Source organism: Schistocerca cancellata, chromosome 3, assembly GCF_023864275.1.
Source record: "Schistocerca cancellata isolate TAMUIC-IGC-003103 chromosome 3, iqSchCanc2.1, whole genome shotgun sequence".
NCBI classification, from domain to species: domain Eukaryota; kingdom Metazoa; phylum Arthropoda; class Insecta; order Orthoptera; family Acrididae; genus Schistocerca; species Schistocerca cancellata.
Window position 1 is genome coordinate 562461413 of NC_064628.1, and position 19466 is coordinate 562480878.

Genomic DNA, 19466 nt, shown 5'->3' on the forward strand with positions numbered 1-19466 from the left:
TAGAAAATGAGACACGTAAAGTAGTAAACAGGTTTTGCTACTTGGGGAGCAAAATAACTGATGATGTTCGACGTAGAGAGGACATAAAATGTAGACTGCCCGTGGCAAGGAAAGCGTTTCTGAAGAAGAAAAATTTGTTAACATCGAGTAAATATTTAAGTGTCAGGAAGTCGTTTCTGAAAGCATTTGTATGGAGTGTAGCCATGTATGGAAGTGAAACGTGGACGATAAATAGCTTAGACAAGAAGAGAATAGAAGCTTTCGAAATGTGGTGTTACAGAAGAATGCTGAAGATTAGATGGGTAGATCACATAACTAATGAGGACGTATTGAACAGAATTGGGGAGAAGAGGAGCTTGTGGCACAACTTGACTAGAAGACAGGATCGGTTGGTAGGACATGTTCTGAGACATCGAGGGATCACCAATGTAGTATTGGAGGTAAGCGTGGAGGGTAAAAATCGTAGAGGGAGACCAAGAGATGAATACACTAAGCAGATTCAGAAGGATGTAGGCTGCAGTAGGTACTGGGAAATGAAGAAGCTTGCACAGGATAGAGTGGCATGGAGAGCTGCATCAAACCAGTCTCAGGACTGAAGACCACACCAACAACAACAACAACATGGCTATTTAGGAATCTGAAGGTACTTCACCTGTTCTGAAGAAAAAAGAAAATAAATAAAAAGGTGGTTAAGCGTTCTTGTTCCCAGTCATGATGCTTTCGCAGATGTTGTTAAAAAGTCAATCAACAAGGTTTTGTTTCATTGTCCGTAGTTAAAAAGTGCGCAACACCTATATTAAACATTATTGATTAAGATTGTGTCTTGTTTTTAGTATAAAATATTTGTGAAGTTTTATGTACTTCATGAAAGTTTTTTTTAGACCAATTGTTAATATCTATTGATGTATATTAGTTACACGACAAGCCTAAAAAGTTGTATTTTTCTAAATTTCAATAGCATGAACAGCAAACTTCTATTCGTAGGATTAGCAGCTACCGCCAATCAATATGGACTTCAATAAATCTGTAAATGAGCGCAACCTATTCTGTTCTTCAGATAAGTAGTTCATTTTATTCGCACAATTAATGAGTCTATTTTTTGTGTTGTAAGTCAACTGATATTTTTTCTGTTTATATTTTTTTTTATTTTTAGATCTGATGATGGCTGTAAATCAGATAACCGATTATCAGTTTTAATGAAATTTTTTGTGACGGAGATAGTGAAGTTTATAATCTAATGCGATACATAGGTCACTGAAGTCCTTCACAGGTCCAAACGTCCATAATTCCTCTTTTATGTCTAATTTGGATTTCGGTCATCTTGGCTCATTAATTCTGTAGCAGGTGCATTTTATTGCTTAGGAATAATTATTTAAGTTTTAATGCTATTTAATAGCTTAGAAAGTAGCACTAAAAGATTTCTAAACTCTGTCCATCGAAACAAAAAAGTATATTTGAAGAAAGTTTTAACAGCCAAGATTCCATTCAGTGCTATTTATTCCTGATGACCGGATTCAACTGTTAAAATTTTCATCTCTTGATCTCCAAAAAAGTTGTATTTATACGTCCTGTTCCATTATGACTATATCACACATGCGATGTTGACATTACCAGTGAATAGCATGTAGCACATTCCACACAGGTATATTACAAATAAAATCAGGTTTGTCATAAGTAGAACAATACAGTTAAAAGCACCTTAGCAGCATTGTTCTTATTTCTGACAATCCTGTTTTATACTATCCATAATAATGTCAACATGGCGTTTGTAATACAGTAATAATGAAGGAAGACGTATTATTTCTGAAGTTCAGAACATGACAGTCTTAATTGTTAAAAAGGTCATCAGGAATAAACAATAACGAAAGTGAACCTGGCTATTAAAACTTTCTTTAAAGCAAATTCAGATCTCTAGTACCACTCTCTAATGATGAGAAATTACTATCAAAGAAACATATGAAAAATCTTTATGTTACAGTCACTTGGCGATTCATTCCATATTTTAGAGTGACGAAAGAGACAGCATTGTGTTCATATTTAGACACAGATATTTTCATTTTCAATTGAAATATTTGTTAGTTCCTGTACATTTGATGTCTTCACATTAATTTGAATGCGCGCAAACGACAATCATTGTGAGTGATACCTGACCTGCGCATCAACAACTTACAATGTTCTGTAAAATCACTTGCGTACTGAAGACTCGTTAACTCTTTCAAACAACTGAACAACAGTGCTTATCTGTGGTTGTTTTACATTTTTAGGTTCCGCAATCCATATGTGTCCTTCTACGAATCGCTTCTCGTGTAATGAGCAGTTTGCATCCTAATTGTCTGGAAGAGTGTGTATAACGAACTGAGAGACAATTTGTGAATATGCTACCAGTTGAGCGAAGGACAAGAGAACTGCCGTTCCGACGTTGCGGAGCACGGGCTTTCCATGACAAACTGCTTCCAGTACGTGCATTAACTGCCACACAATAGTTGACAGCACTGCTACGCTCTTCGACAAATATTTCCAGTCTGAAACTATAATTGGAAATCTAGAATACTGCTTGATTCCAGAACTTCAAAGGGTGAATTATAGAAATAGGTGTTGAAACCAGTTTCTTTGTGTAAATTTAAGGGAACAGGGACGCAGTTTCTTGACAGGCAATAGAAAACGATTAAGACAAGTAATTTTCACCAAAACACTAGTTTCGTGCTTTATTCCTAATCTCTTTCCATAAGCCTTCCTTCAGATTCTCTCCGTGTATTTTACATTAGTAACAAACCATGCCAGTCCGCTTGAAGATTTCTTATTTTACTAAAACATTAGGAAGACAGACACAGTGTAACTGAATAAAACAGCAACAGAAATTTATTAAACGAATGTGCCGTTTGGTGCAAAATTTGCTGTCTTCTGCGTCCAGTGAGCTGGCATACTGATCAGTATTGTTTTGTACCTAGGAGAGCTGAGTTATGTTTTTAATCGTCTCAGTTAACAGTTTTAGATGACCGGCAGAACATTAATATCAGCAGAATTGGTACCATAGCCTTCTGGGTTATCACTATAGCGAGACCTCAACGACAGTATGTCGATTCCACATATAATTACCGCTTCTGGGTATCGCAAGATATCTGTGCGTCTACCCTACGCCGTAACAGCAGGCAGCGCACGAGGAGAAATCTGCCCTCGAGTGTGGTATTTTCTCTCTGGCTGCAGGCCTCTTCTCGAGGGTCATCGACGAGAGCGGCACTCTGGTGGCGTCGATCTCTGGGACGAGGGACGCCCGCTACCACGCCTTCAGGCTGGGCGCCGCGCTGGGGCTGGAGACGGAGGACTCCCAGGAGCTCGTGGATTACCTGCGCTCTGTCAACGCCTCAGACCTACTGGTGGACGACGCCCTTCTCACAACGGACGAGGTACGTGTATCCCACAATTTGCTATACGCACGCTGAAGACCTATTCCCATTTCAAACCAAGTACTAGGTGCAAATAATGAAATAAATAGAACCTTGATTCCTGGATAGTTATGTGTGTGATTTCTCATTTCTTCTATACTAGTTCATGATTTTAATCGTAGCTAGAATGAAAGAAGAAAGATTAGGGTTTAATGTCCCGTCTACATCGAGGTCAGTAGAGGTGGAGCACAATCTCAGATTGTTTTAAAGCAACCATCCCGGCATCCACCTGGACCGATTTACAGAATTCACCGGAAACCAAAATCAGGATAGTGCGACTCTGATTAGAGTCGTCATCCTCCTGGCTGCGAGCCCAGCGTGCTAACCACTGCGTCACCTCGCTCGGGGTACTGATTGCTGCTATTTTATCGACAACTTAGGTATATAGACTCCTGGAAATTGAAATAAGAACACCGTGAATTCATTGTCCCAGGAAGGGGAAACTTTATCGACACATTCCTGGGGTCAGATACATCACATGATCACACTGACAGAACCACAGGCACATAGACACAGGCAACAGAGCATGCACAATGTCGGCACTAGTACAGTGTATATCCACCTTTCGCAGCAATGCAGGCTGCTATTCTCCCATGGAGACGATCGTAGAGATGCTGGATGTAGTCCTGTGGAATGGCTTGCCATGCCATTTCCACCTGGCGCCTCAGTTGGACCAGCGTTCGTGCTGGACGTGCAGACCGCGTGAGACGACGCTTCATCCAGTCCCAAACATCCTCAATGGGGGACAGATTCGGAGATCTTGCTAGCCAGGGTAGTTGACTTACACCTTCTAGAGCACGTTGGGTGGCACGGGATACATGCGGACGTGCATTGTCCTGTTGGAACAGCAAGTTCCCTTGCCGGTCTAGGAATGGTAGAACGATGGGTTCGATGACGGTTTGGATGTACCATGCACTATTCAGTGTCCTCTCGACGATCACCAGTGGTGTACGGCCAGTGTAGGAGATCGCTCCCCACACCATGATGCCGGGTGTTGGCCCTGTGTGCCTCGGTCGTATGCAGTCCTGATTGTGGCGCTCACCTGCACGGCGCCAAACACGCATACGACCATCATTGGCACCAAGGCAGAAGCGACTCTCATCGCTGAAGACGACACGTCTCCATTCGTCCCTCCATTCACGCGACACCACTGGAGGCGGGCTGCACGATGTTGGGGCGTGAGCGGAAGACGGCCTAACGGTGTGCGGGACCGTAGCCCAGCTTCATGGAGACGGTTGCGAATGGTCCTCGCCGATACCCCAGGAGCAACAGTGTCCCTAATTTGCTGGGAAGTGGCGGTGCGGTCCCCTACGGCACTGCGTAGGATCCTACGGTCTTGGCGTGCATCCGTGCGTCGCTGCGGTCCGGTCCCAGGTCGACGGGCACGTGCACCTTCCGTCAACCACTGGCGACAACATCGATGTACCGTGGAGACCTCACGCCCCACATGTTGAGCAATTCGGTGGTACGTCCACCCGGCCTCCCGCATGCCCACTATACGCCCTCGCTCAAAGTCCGTCAACTGCACATACGGTTCACGTCCACGCTGTCGCGGCATGCTACCAGTGTTAAAGACTGCGATGGAGCTCCGTATGCCACAGCAAACTGGCTGGCACTGACGGCGGCGGTGCACAAATGCTGCGCAGCTAGCGCCATTCGACGGCCAACACCGCGGTTCCTGGTGTGTCCGCTGTGCCGTGCGTGTGATCATTGCTTGTACAGCCCTCTCGCAGTGTCCGGAGCAAGTATGGTGGGTCTGACACACCGGTGTCAATGTGTTCTTTTTTTCATTTCCAGGAGTGTATTTCAGAATAAAATTTTCACGTCAATTACTCAGTTAGGTAATTTATTTCGTTTTACCGAATTCGACAAATTCATTAATCTGTCATATTCAAAGGATTAGTATTGATTTAAGTGATGTCAGGTCGTCTTCACAGAAGTATATTGCCATGATATTTCGTATAGTTTACATATTTTATGAGATGATTATGGACACCAATGATAATTTCCAGTAAATGAATCACATTTATGTACATTGTGAAGAACTGTTAGCAATGATGTGTTTACAATTATCATTTACAATATGTACATTTTTTACATGTCATGGCACTGTGTTCTCTGAAGAAGATATTGCCGTCTGCTAAATCAATATTATGGTTCAGGAGATCAAATTAATCTATCGAAACGGGTAAAACTAAATAAACTTCCTGATTACGCAACTAATGACTGAATATTATTATGAAATTTATTACTTCATTTTCTTGCTGGCATTTTACTTCTTCGTGTTTTCTTTTCGACCTTATTTTGCCGATGTTTCTGTTTGACCCAAAACCACTTCAGCTTCTTACTGTGATTCTTCTTACGTTCATCTGCCCGTATTCTCTCACATGTAACACTTGCTTTAGCTTCAAAGTTATGCTTCTCGAATAAAGTTTTGAATGCGCCTTTGTCATGTAGAATCTTGTTTCTAGTGCCAATTTCTGGAAGATCTCGCTTAATTTCATGTAACGAATTGTTTTTAATTTTCATTTAGAGGGAATTGTAGAAAATCCTTATTGAAAATGTAAAAGTATTTTTATCATACCGATAAGAAATAGAAAATCAACATTTTTAAATGAACTGAATAAGGGACACTTACCAAGTAGCGCACATCACTCCCTTCAGTCCTGATAACGATGACGAAGGATCACGGAGTAGATTTCACGACAGAAGGGAAGTGTCCAGGAGACATCGTGATCCATCCGTCCTAGAGATCGTGGGGATTGTTCGGATGCGTATCCTAGTCATGTACACCTAGTTCGGTGGTATCATATATTAGGTCGATAATAGAGGCGAGTATGCAAATAAAGATCATTTAGTTGTTAGCTTAAAAAACTGTAAACTGTTAAAAAAATCCCTCTAAAGAACGTAACGTATTTTTTATAAAATTGCTTATATTTTATTTAAAAAACAGAATAATAGCTAATCAAAATATCCACGGGTATGCTGCCGGTCTATAGTGTCCAACGGGCACAATATTTCGGCGATCAAACATGTCGCCATCATCAGGTAAACTGACGGACTGAGCTCCTGTGAACGTGCCGGCACGGAGATCCGTACGCTATGGCTGCTCAGAGGGAACTGGGTTCGGTCGCGGCGGCGGCCGATTTAAATACCCTCCGCCCGCGGCGCGCTCCCTCCGCCGTCCGCGCCCAGCGCCACGGTCGCGCGGTGGAACAGATTGCGACGGCGTCTGAGATGACGTCGGTGTGATGGCTCTGTCCGCCGTGGTCGTCACAACTATACGTCTGCTCGATTTACTCTTGATTAACCCGATCGCTGGTTCCCAAGCCTTGCTAAGATTATAGCCACAGTCCCGGTTTATGAGGTCGTCATTGGTGCGAATTTCGATGGCCTCTCTAACAACGCTGTCCCAGTATCTCGACGTCTGTACCAGAATCCTCGTGCGGTCATACTCCATGGCGTGATTTTCCGACAAACAATGTTCAGCGACCGCCGACTTGCTCGGATACATCAGTCGAGTGTGCCTCTGGTGTTCACGGCATCGATCCTCGACGGTACGCATCGTCTGACCAATATACGACTTGCCACATTGACACGGAATCTGGTACACGCCGGCCTTCCTCAAACCGAGGTCATCTTTGGCGCTCCCCACTAGTGCACGAGTTTTATTTGGAGGACAAAACACAGTTCCGACCCGGTGTTTCTTCAGAATGCGGGCGATTTTCCCCGAGAGTGCGCCTGTGTATGGAATAAATGCAGTGCCTACCTCCTCCCTCGTGACTTCATCCATCTCAACAGGTTGTGCTGCAGTGGTTGGGCGGAGAGCACGTTGAATCTGCCACTCTGAGTACCCATTTTTTCGAAATACAGTTCTCAGATGTTCCAATTCCTGGGGTAGACTCTCTGCGTCAGAGATAGTGCGCGCCCTATGTACTAGAGTTTTAAGTACCCCATTTCTCTGTGAAGGGTGGTGGCAGCTGTATGCATGCAAATACAGATCAGTGTGCGTAGCCTTCCGATACACCCCATGACCTAGGGTGCCGTCAGCCCTTCTCTTGACCAAGACGTCAAGGAAAGGTAATTTACCCTCCGCGGACGGCGGAGGGAGCGCGCCGCGGGCGGAGGGTATTTAAATCGGCCGCCGCCGCGACCGAACCCAGTTCCCTCTGAGCAGCCATAGCGTACGGATCTCCGTGCCGGCACGTTCACAGGAGCTCAGTCCGTCAGTTCATCTGATGATGGCGACATGTTTGATCGCCGAAATATTGTGCCCGTTGGACACTATAGACCGGCAGCATACCCGTGGATATTTTGATTATCAAATACGCCGGGAGAAACTCAAGAATCACAGAATAATAGCTTTTAAAAAAATTTCAATAGTAATTTGCAACTTTTTGAAGTTGATTAAAACGTACTTCTAATACAAAAAAAAACTGCACTAAAATATTTGAGAAGACAATCAGTGAACAAACGTCACAGCACCAAATGTTCGAAGAGTGTGTGTGCATTTCCGATCCACGAAACCGAACAATGCGTTTAACGAACAACTCTTACCGTCTGAGCTAGCAAAGAACGTCTCACGACACCCCCTTAGAAATTCAGATCTACAAGCACCTCTCTGGTTCTGCTTTCCATATTTCCCAGGAGCTCTAATGCCTCCTTTGACGGACTATCACTCATGGAAGGCAAGGTACTGGCCATTGATACAGTCTAAGGGATTACCACCAGAGTGAATCTTTCACTCACCAATGGAAAGTGCGTTTATATGAAACTTATTGGCGGATTAAAAGTGTGTACCAGACTGTGCCACGATCGCGGAACCTCGGCTTTCACGGGTAAAAATCGTGCCAACTTAGCTATGCAGGCACGAACCATTAACTTCCATCGTAGTTCACCTCTTTCAGTACTTCTCTTCTACGAAAGGATGTCGGTTCGTCCCCCTATAACACTCCCACCTGCTACTGTTATACCATAACCACAAAACTGGAGGCAATTTGCAGAACAGAATTATTTTGTAGGATTAATAATTATGGTATAAAGCAACAGATCTGTGTTACCCTATGAGAGGAATTTTGTTATGTTGACCGTGTTGTTCCTAAAGGAGGTGGCTTATCGGAAATGAAAGTCAGAATTACGTTAATATTTGAACAGTAACAAACGAAATTTTGTTTATCTGCATTGTTTAATTGATAAAGAAAACGGTCGCCAGCCTAACTAGGCAAGAGAATGATTAACATTCTCGTTCAAGAAAATAGGTATAAGTAACTATAACGGACAAAACACAACCTAGACTTGGCCACACGCGAGTGCAATGAACGCCGACACACATATGTTTTAAGGTTGAAGCTAACAGCTGGAGCAGCACAAAAACTATTTGCAAAATTATAACACGTACAGAAAAACCCTATCACTTTCAGGGTTTACACAAACTGAGTGGTCTTTATACTGTTAATATGCACACAAAAGAGATAAACACTTAGTGATCATGAACATATAATTTCCTGCTATGCAGTTTTCTACTTTTACTACCGTGAAACATAAAATTAACATTAATGTAAGATACTGACCCACTTTCTGATATTAACAACAGGCAGTAGTGTGATTATTTACTAAGCAAAACTCTATAAGCCACTGTCTTGAGAAATTTTAATTTGAAGTTGGCAACAACACTTTAATAAGCAGTTTTACTAGGAAAATTATTTCAGCAAGCATCATTAACTTTAACTTTCTCTTTACTATGTTCAAAGGGCATCAATTAGAAAACTGGGTTTCAATGTACTTTCAGTAAGGACACTAGGTAATCACTTCACTTCAAACGGAGAGGACCCTGAGAGGTGTTATGATGAGGAGTAAAATCAAGGTAGGTACATAAATTCAGTTATGAATTACCTTATATTTCAGCACATTAGCACATCCATTAAGCTGATCCTTCACTGTACATCAATGCAGTATTCCGATACAATGATTGCGCAATGTGGTGGCCACTGCATGTTGGTAGGTGGAATTGCAGGTAGAATTGCTGGACTCTGTCATTTCTTGGTGGCGATGATAAATACAAATTCCAGAATAGTTCCAGCTATTTATCCACCCATCCGAGGCATTGGAAAGTAGCAGAAAAAAGCCTTCCTCGGAATCATCACAATATGCATCTGTTACTTGGCAGTGCACGGACTCGTAGCTCGTCTCCGACTGCTGGCTCGTCCCCGACTGACTATCACTCCCACCTTTTCCACCTATGCCAACCACAATTTGCACGCGTTACACAGTTCCGTTCCCGAGGGGAACCACTACACCTTTTACATACAGAATAACTGAGAGCCCTAAGTGAGGATCAGCAATTTACATAACAGCAACCAAATACATTAAATATAACAAAACATTTACACATATTGACATCTCTACAAAAAATTATTCACACAAAATTACAATCATATACAGTAAGTTTTGTTCCCTCCAAATGGGACAAAGCATTTACAGTACAGATACACTACTTTGCATTGAATCACATCACGACATCAAAGGTTTGACAAAGAAAAGAGTACACAATTTTATGTTATCGATTCAAACACATTTACAGACGATCAACAATGTAACATTAAATGAAGCAAAAAAAAATCCATAAGCATAAGAGCTGTGGTGTTACACCCCCCCCCCCCCCCCTGCTCCCCTTCTTCAGGCGGTACTGAGTTTTAAGCTGGCAGAAAGTTTTGAAAGAGAGTGAAAACTACATCCTGGAAAGAATCCTCTAAACTGCGGCTAGCTGATTTCGTCTGTTGCCGTGCGTGTACAACGAAAGTAGTGTATATCCACTCGTTGATCTTGTAAAGCGTGTGTATTGTCACTCCACGGTGGTGCATGTGTTATCATATGACGGGAATCAAATGAAAACCGAAAACCCGCCACAGCAGGGCCACTGAATGATGCTGTTCAAAAGTAATTACCACCTACGAAGACATTTATCCTACTGGAAAACGAAACGATTAATTGGCGTTGCGTAGAACGCGAGCGGCCGCTGACGACTTCACTACCGTAACCACTCTTGACTTGCTCGTCCGATTGAAACCGACGTCCACGCGCGTCTTTCTTCAGGTCGGTGAAGATTTAAACACAATGAAAGATCCGGGTTATACAGAGAATGTTGCAGTGTTTCCCATCGACAACTTAGAAGTGAGCCATCCATCGATTGGTAGTCGGGGGCGGGAGTTATCCTACAACAAGAATCATTCGCCCGACGGCATTCCTGGGCGTTTTGACTTGATGCCGTCATACAGTCTCTCAGAAGTTTCTTCATAGAGCTGCACTTTGATTTTGGTTCCACGCTCGAGAAACTCGAAGAACAAAGGGTCCCTGCAGTCGACGCGGAGGTTATTACGACCTTACCGGAACTTGGTGAACAGCTCAGGATTTCTTTCGCGAGGAAGATGTCGGGCGTATCTACTGTTGTCTTTGCTGTTTGTCTTACGATTGTCGGAATGTTGTCGGACGAAATCATCGCGTTTGCATTAAAGCCTATATCAAACCAGTCTTTACACTGAAAACCACCACAACAACATCTACATCTACATCTACTTGGTTACTCTGCTGTTCACAATAAAGTGCCTGGCAGAGTATACGATGATCCACCTCCATGCTGTCTCTCTACCGTACCACTCTCGAACGGCAAGCGGGAAAAACGAGCACTTAAATTTTTTCGTGCGAGCCCTGATTTCTCTTTTTTTATCGTGATGATCATTTCTCCCTATGTAGATGGGGGCCATCAGAATGTTTTAGTAATCGGAGGAGAAAACTGGTGATTGAAATCATGAGAAGATCCCGTCGCAACGAAAAACACCTTTGTTTTAATGATTGCCACTCGGATTCACGTATCATGTCTGTGGCACTATCTCCCCTTCTTCACGATAATACAAAAGGAGCTGCCCTTCTCTGCACTTTTTCGATGTCATCCGTCAGTCCCGTCTGATGTGGATCAGACACCGCACAGCAATACTCCAGAATAGGACGGACAAGCGTGGTGTAAGCAGTATCTTTAGTAGACCTGTTGCCCCTTCTAAGTGTTCTGCCATTGAGTCGCAGTCTTTGGTTGGCTCTACCCACAACATTATCTATGTGATCGTTCCAATTTAGGGTATTTGTAATTATAATTCCTAAGTATTTACTCCAATTTACAGCCTTCAAATTTGTGTGACTTATCGCGTAATCGAAATTTAGAGGATTTCTTTTAGTACTTTTCCTTATTCAGGGTCCATTGCCACTTTTCGCACCATACAGATATCTTATCTGAACCATTTTGCAATTCGTTTTGGTCATCTGATGACTTTACAAGACGGTAAATGACAGCATCATCTGCGAACAATCTAAGGCGGCTACTTGGATTGTCTCCTATGTCGTTAATATAGATCAGGAACAAAAGAGAGCTTATTACATTTCATTGGGGAACGCCGGATATTATTTCTTTTTTACTCGATGAATTTCCGTCTATTACTACGAACTGTGACCTTTTGACAGGAAATCACGAATCACACGAATCACAATTACAACATTTCTTTACAAATGAATGAAATCTAAACTGATGACTGATAGATTTAACAGCGTGTGCCCCTTCCTCCATTTTATTAGACAAAACACAACACTATAGTAAGCAACCGAAATAGCTATGTTTGACGATGCATCGCTGAGTCGCATCATTATATACCAGAACTGATTTTCTTAGTTCAAAGGTAAATGACGGAAACATGAATTGCGGGCGAAGACTGTCGACACTTCTTTTTTGTATAAAAGAGCCAGTAAGGGTTTGGCCACTAGTTTTTTACGAGCACTCACTCTTCATAATAAGAAACAGATGAAATTTCCAGTGAAATTGCAGCCCATCCATGGTGGACAGCTAATAGAATTATGAAAAAGAACCACAAGACGTGTGTACAGAGTCGCACAAATATGTTGTATGTGAGTAGCCTTTACTAGTTCGTGTGTTATCATAAATACAAACCTGGGAATGTGAACTGACCACTTGAATGTACTACTGAGCTCAAAGCCACATCACTTACATGAAATAGAGAAGAATCATCTGTGTGTGAAAGCCAGTATCATTCATAAGAAAGCCGGCCGGAGTGGCCGAGCGGTTAAAGGCGCTACAGTCTGGAACCGCACGACCGCTACGGTCGCAGGTTCGAATCCTGCCACAGGCATGGATGTGTGTGATGTCCTTAGGTTAGTTAGGTTTAAGTAGTTCTAAGTTCTAGGGGACTTATGACCACAGCAGTTGAGTCCCATAGTGCTCAGAGCCATTTGAACCATTCATAAGAAAATAAATAAGCAAACAAATAATTTCACATTCAGAAGTCTTGGTCAGTACGAACTGGTTAAAAAAAAAGTAACTGATAAGAAAAAAACCAGTAACGTCAACTTGTATAAGAATGTAACCTTAAACACGCGAAAATTTCTGCACTGACATATGGCTTTGGTAAAATAGTGAAACTGACAGAACCAACATTGCACAAAGGAAACGAAACAAGCACGTGTTATGAATCTCACCTGCGAAATGAGGTACTGGCAGAAACAGCAACACAGCAAGACTCCGCAATAGCTAAAAAATACTGCTATCTAAAGTTGGTCCAGTAAATTGGGTTCATAATCTTGACACAGAATGCCAATGAAACAAATGACACAACATTTAATTCCTGCAACTTCTATTAGGAAGGAACTAATCAAGGGAATCAATTATAGACCCTAATATGAAAATTAATTTAATCTAATAACTTCCGTGGTGCAGTATATTAACTCGGAATATCAGTCAATAGAATAATTATCAAAATAACTCGACTGTGACGAGGTTGGAGTGGACCAAAAATACAAGTCTACAAAAATAAAAACAATCGTTTCACCTCATCATATAAGACTATGTGCTTCATTTCGAAACCTTTTTACGTCCGTATGCCATGCAACCATTGTCATGGATCATAATTGCTCCTCGTAATAAATCTGCAACTCACATAGTTCCAAAAGTGCGTCCATGCATTGCACTGTACTCACAAAGATAACCCCGCCTGTTGCACACCGCAGCTATCCACTACCGACTGTCAAATATTCTACAACTCCACAGTGCAGCCATCGCAGACACAGATACTATTGCCTAACAACTGTTTTTCGGAACGTAGTTCTTCAAAATATCATTTGCCTTTACAAATATTAACCACATCCAATAACATCATTTAAAAAGAACCATCGTAGAATATCATCAGACAGTATTACGTTAAAAAATTATGAAAATAACGCCACTTACATTTTGCTTCAGCACTTGTCAAACTTCAGGAATCTTCTGACTTAGGTACATGTCACCTTTCTTTTCGTTATTGTTATTTCATACCCTTAGCCCATATGGGGGGATATGGTCTGCCAGCGGTACAATCTCTCACTATTCTCCGTAGAGTAGTTACAAAATTTACTGAAGAAACGACGAAACTTATACGTGGATGCAAAAAATTACAACATTTTTAGATGCCATATAGCGGTGATTACAAATATAAGGAGTGGTTTACTTAATTTAAAATTTTAAAAGGAAAATAGAAAGTCTAACAGGTGAAGATAAAAAGACAAAAGTGGACAGTTAAAAAGGGAAAAGAAAATAGGAACATTCGTTAAAATGAAGCACTGCACTTTCACGAAAGTCCTTAAGGACCTACGCTAGGTGGAGAAGAGTTTAAACGTTTGGATGATTGTCGCCATAAATATAGAAGCCGCTGGATGGTATCCGATCTATAGAGAGAGGCGGTGGGCGGTAAGGTGGGTATAGGGAAAGACGGAAGGAAGGACGAATCTGATGTGTAGGTAGGACCGTGGAATCCGGACAGGAAGGGAGGGAGTAGAATGAAGAAGGAGACAGAGGGGGAGCCCTCATGTGGAGTGGCGATAGGGTGAAAGCCTATGGTTGTTAGGATGAGTGAATACCTTAGCGTATTTCATTAGCTTGGAGAGGGGGTCGGTGTTGAAGTTGCGTTGAGATAGGGTATGGAGTGTGTACAGGTGCAGAGACGGCGGGACGTGTTTGTAAAGGCGCGCCACCGCAATACGATTGGTGATAAGTGTGGTGACAGTGGAGTTACTATATTCTAGTTAGGGAAGTAGTATACGAGGTTCACAGGCGTTCCCTGTAGGAAAGGAGGGGTCAAAATGTGAAGAGAGTGTAGAGGATCCACATGGAGGAACGTGCACATTTTATCGCCGGAGCTTAGTTTTTTCAGTGTAGGGAAACAGTATCGTCAAAAAACGAAGCTCTGTACATCGTGACATGAAGTAAATTACGTAAACTGTTATCACTGTTAAGGTCCTTCACACAAATAGGTATTAATCGATGTTCTAGCACTCTGTTCACGTGTGAACTGAGGCCGCTGGCGAAAATACATTCACAAGTTATATCTTCTGTGCACTTGTCAGAGATGATAGAATTCAGCGGTAACAAGTATGTTTCGTGTCATGACACCATTTTACACCTCGTGAAAACTATGTGATAGTATAGTTATAAGGTACAAGGGAACAGGATTGAAAGATTTATTTATAAAAGAATGGTGTGAAAATACGTATGTTATCTGCCCCAAGAACCTTACATTGTCTTGTGTACTCGTGCAGAACATGGAAACAGTCATCTTACATATCAATTTCTTTGCAACTACATTGCAACAAATGAAAAAAAAATACTGAATGCACAAATGCACAATATGCTTCTCCGTGTTACAGCCTATAGTGAAGTGCTGCAAAATAAGGAAGTACATAAGAGGCTGTCACCCCGTACATACAGGATGCGTCTTTTTACTAAGCTCTAACATGAGAAATTTACTACAATTATGTAAAAACTTGTGTTCTTGTAGTAATACAATTTTAGGGTGCTTACAAAGTTTTCGAGAAAAAAGTGAAAAGGAATTGCACCATATTATGATGCGCTGTTACAATAGATTGTATAAGACAAGACACACTCTGAAGATAAAATGAAATTACAAATATAAAATGTATTGGCGTGCACTTGATTCTCCCTCGTTATCATATACCAACGTTGCAGTTGAATATAAACTGTCAAGAACCCTTATGTAACTTGTTACACAGCATTATTTGACGTCCAACATGTGCTGAAGTGAAATGTAAGTAATGTTATTTTCATACTTAAAACTTCCGGGCTGATAGGCCGTGGTCGAAGTATAAAACTGTCTCCTGACGTTTCGTCTCCGACTGCGGGAGACATCCTCGGAGGTAAAGCGGCGAACTGCGAAGAGAACTCGAGGAAGCGCTGATTACATAGGCAGTACAGAGGGCGCCATTGTAGATCACGTGGCGTCGGCTATGAGATTGTCTCTGGTATTGCCAACATTCTCGATTGAAAGTAATCGATCGTCACGCTTGCGGTGCAACGCTGACATCCAAATTTTATCCAGTTTAACACCTTCGTCTTTCCTGTTCAAATTATTACGATGTTTATCAATCTCGATAGCCTCTCTATACAAGCGTGCATAATAATGCGAGGTTTTTGATATGACCACAAAGAGAAGTGTGAACACCCGTCTTGTCGAACATAAGAGGAATTGCCGTCTGGGTCACACGGATAAATCGGCCGTAGCGGAACATGTTTACCAGGGAGGTGATCATGAAATAAAATTCAGTACTCTCTGTACTGCCTATGTAATCAGCGCTTCCTCGAGTTCTCTTCGCAGCTCGCCGCTTTACCTCCGAGGATGTCTCCCGCAGTCGGAGACGAAACATCAGGAGACAGTTTTATACTTCGACCACGGCCTATCAGCCAGGAAGTTTTAAGTGAAGACAGTACCGGCCGTGAAAGCTTACATTGTATGGTTATTTTCATAATTTTTGTAACGTACTACTGTCTGATGGCTTATTCGTGCGACTCTGTATATACAGCCTGTGCTTAACGTTTTGTATATTTTTTAGCTCTTGAGGTGTCACTTGATACTGACCGGAAGGCAGAAATTGCAATTGCGAAGTAAAACAATTAATTTTCTAGTCAACAGCAAACATGACGCGTTTCTAAAAATTATGCATGTCCATGACAAGTTAATCACAATAATAACTATCCGATATAACGCCTTTAAAATGTTCCTCTGTCCTAGAGTATTAGTCTACAGTCTCCATGTCGGGCAGATACCTTTTGTCACCACCATAAGTGAGTAAAGGTAATGACAACTTAATTTCAATCGTAAATTATAGGTTATCCCATCAAAAATTCCTCGTTTGCCATGGAGAAGTTAGGCTACTGTTTCTCAGAATTTTTATCTTGAACATTTGTTAAAGGACAAGGACAGTGTTCTGCTCATGGGTGATTTTAACGCCAGGATTGGAAATCGAACAGAAGGGTATGAAAAGGTTATGGGTAAATTTGGAGAGGATATGGAGGCCAACAGGAACGGGAAACAACTCTTGGATTTCTGTGCCAGTATGGGCTTAGTAATCACAAACTCCTTTTTTAAACATAAGAACATTCACCGGTATACTTGGGAAGGCAGGGGAACCAGATCTATCATTGACTATATAATAACAGATCAGGAATTCAGGAAGGCTGTGAGGGACACACGTGTATTCAGGGGATTCTTTGATGACACTGATCATTATTTAATCTGCAGTGAAATTGGGATTGTGAGGCCGAAAGTGCAGGAGGTCAGGTCCATATATAGGAGGATAAGAGTGGAGAAACTTCAGGATAAGGAAATCAGGCACAAGTACATAACAGCGATCTCAGAAAGGTACCAGTTAGTTGAATGTAGTCAATTACAGTCATTGGAAAAAGAATGGACAAGGTACAGGGGCACAGTACTAGAATTGGCTAAAGAATGTCTTGGAACAGTAGTGTGTAAAAGTAGGATGAAGCAAACAGCTTGGTGGAATGATACAGTCAAGGCAGCCTGTAAAAGGAAAAAGAAGGCGTATCAAAAATGGCTACATACCAGAAGCCAGGTAGATAGAGAAAGTTATGTTGAAGAAAGAAACAAAGCTAAACAGATAATTGCAGCATCGAAGAAGAAAACGTGGGAAGACTTTGGAAACAGGTTGGAGACTATGGGTCAAGCTGCTGGAAAACCATTCTGGAGTGTAATTAGCAGTCTTCGAAAGGGAGGTAAGAAGGAAATGACAAGTATTTTGGACAGGTCAGGAAAACTGCTGGTGAATCCTGTGGATGCCTTGGGCAGATGGAGGGAGTATTTTGAAGAGTTGCTCAATGTAGGTGAAAATGCGATCAGTAATGTTTCAGATTTCGAGGTAGAATGGGATAAGAATGATGGAAATAGGATCACATTTGAGGAAGTGGAAAAAATGGTCAGTAGATTGCAGTGCAATAAAGCGGCTGGGGTGGATGAAATTAAGTCGGAACTCATCAAATACAGTGGAATGTCAGGTCTTAAATGGCTACACAGGATAATTGAAATGGCCTGGGAGTCGGGACAGGTTCCATCAGACTGGACAAAAGCAGTAATCACACCAATCTTTAAACATGGAAACAGAAAAGATTGTAACAACTACAGAGGTATCTCTTTAATCAGCGTTGTGGGTAAAATCTTCGCAGGTATTGTTGAAAGGAAAGTGCGAGTATTAGTTGAGGACCAATTGGATGAAAATCAGTGTGGGTTTAGGCCTCTTAGAGGTTGTCAGGACCAGATCTTTAGCTTACGGCAAATAATGGAGAAGTGTTATGAGTGGAACAGGGAATTATATCTATGCTTTATAGATCTAGAAAAGGCATATGACCGGGTTCCTAGGAGGAGGTTATTGTCTGTTCTACAAGATTATGGTATAGGAGACAAACTTTTGCAAGCAATTAAAGGTCTTTACATGGATAGTCAGGCAGCAGTTAGAGTTGACGGTAAATTGAGTTCATGGTTCAGAGTAGTTTCAGGGGTAAGACAAGGCTGCAACCTGTCTCCACTGTTGTTCATATTATTTATGGATCATATGTTGAAAACAATAGACTGGCTGGGTGAGATTAAGATATGTGAACACAAAATAAGCAGTCTTGCATATGCGGATGACTTAGTTGTGATGGCAGATTCGATTGAAAGTTTGCAAAGTAATATTTCAGAGCTAGATCAGAAATGTAAGGACTATGGTATGAAGATTAGCATCTCCAAAACTAAAGTAATGTCAGTGGGAAAGAAATATAAACGGATTGAGTGCCAAATAGGAGGAACAAAGTTAGAACAGGTAGACGGTTTCAAGTACTTAGGATGCATATTCTCACAGAATGGCAACATAGTGAAAGAACTGGAAGCGAGGTGTACCAAAGCTAATGCAGTGAGCGCTCAGCTACGATCTACTCTCTTCCGCAAGAAGGAAGTCAGTACCAAGACTAAGTTATCTGTGCAGCGTTCAATCTTTCGACCAACTTTGTTGTATGGGAGCGAAAGCTGGGTGGATTCAGGTTACCTTATCAACAAGGTTGAGGTTACGGATATGAAAGTAGCTAGGATGAATGCAGGTACTAGTAGATGGGAACAATGGCAGGAGGGTGTCCACAATGAGGAAATCAAAGAAAAACTGGGAATGAACTCTATAGATGTAGCAGTCAGGGCGAACAGGCTTAGATGGTGGGGTCATGTTACACGCATGAGAGAAGCAAGGTTACCCAAGAGACTCATGGATTCAGCAGTAGAGGGTAGGAGGAGTCGGGGCAGACCGAGGAGAAGGTACCTGGATTCGGTTAAGAATGATTTTGAGGTAATAGGTTTAACATCAGAAGAGGCACCAATGTTAGCACTGAATAGGGGATCATGGAGGAACTGTATAATGGGGGCTATGCTCCAGACTGAACGCTGAAAGGCATAATCAGTCTTAAATGATGATGATGATGAACATTTGTTAAGCAAAATAGGAATAAACACCTGACGCGTTTGTGATTACGTGATAGCATTTACCCTGGGAACCCGCTTAATATGAAAACAAGACATAAAATGCGTGCAGTCAGTAGTGGTGATATAATATGAAAGATTTAGTAACGTAAATAACGATTTTGAACATCAATTTAGAACACCA

General features: G+C 41.9%; 1 protein-coding gene across 1 annotated transcript in view; it reads left to right on the top strand.

Moving 5' to 3' along the window:
• LOC126176428 (cholinesterase-like) overlaps window positions 1-19466 on the top strand; it is a 68796-nt gene that overhangs the window by 19511 nt on the left and 29819 nt on the right. Inside the window, exon 5 of the mRNA XM_049923585.1 lies at window positions 3205-3404. Within this exon, the coding sequence (XP_049779542.1) occupies window positions 3205-3404 (200 nt within the window). The remainder of the gene's footprint in view (window positions 1-3204; window positions 3405-19466) is intronic.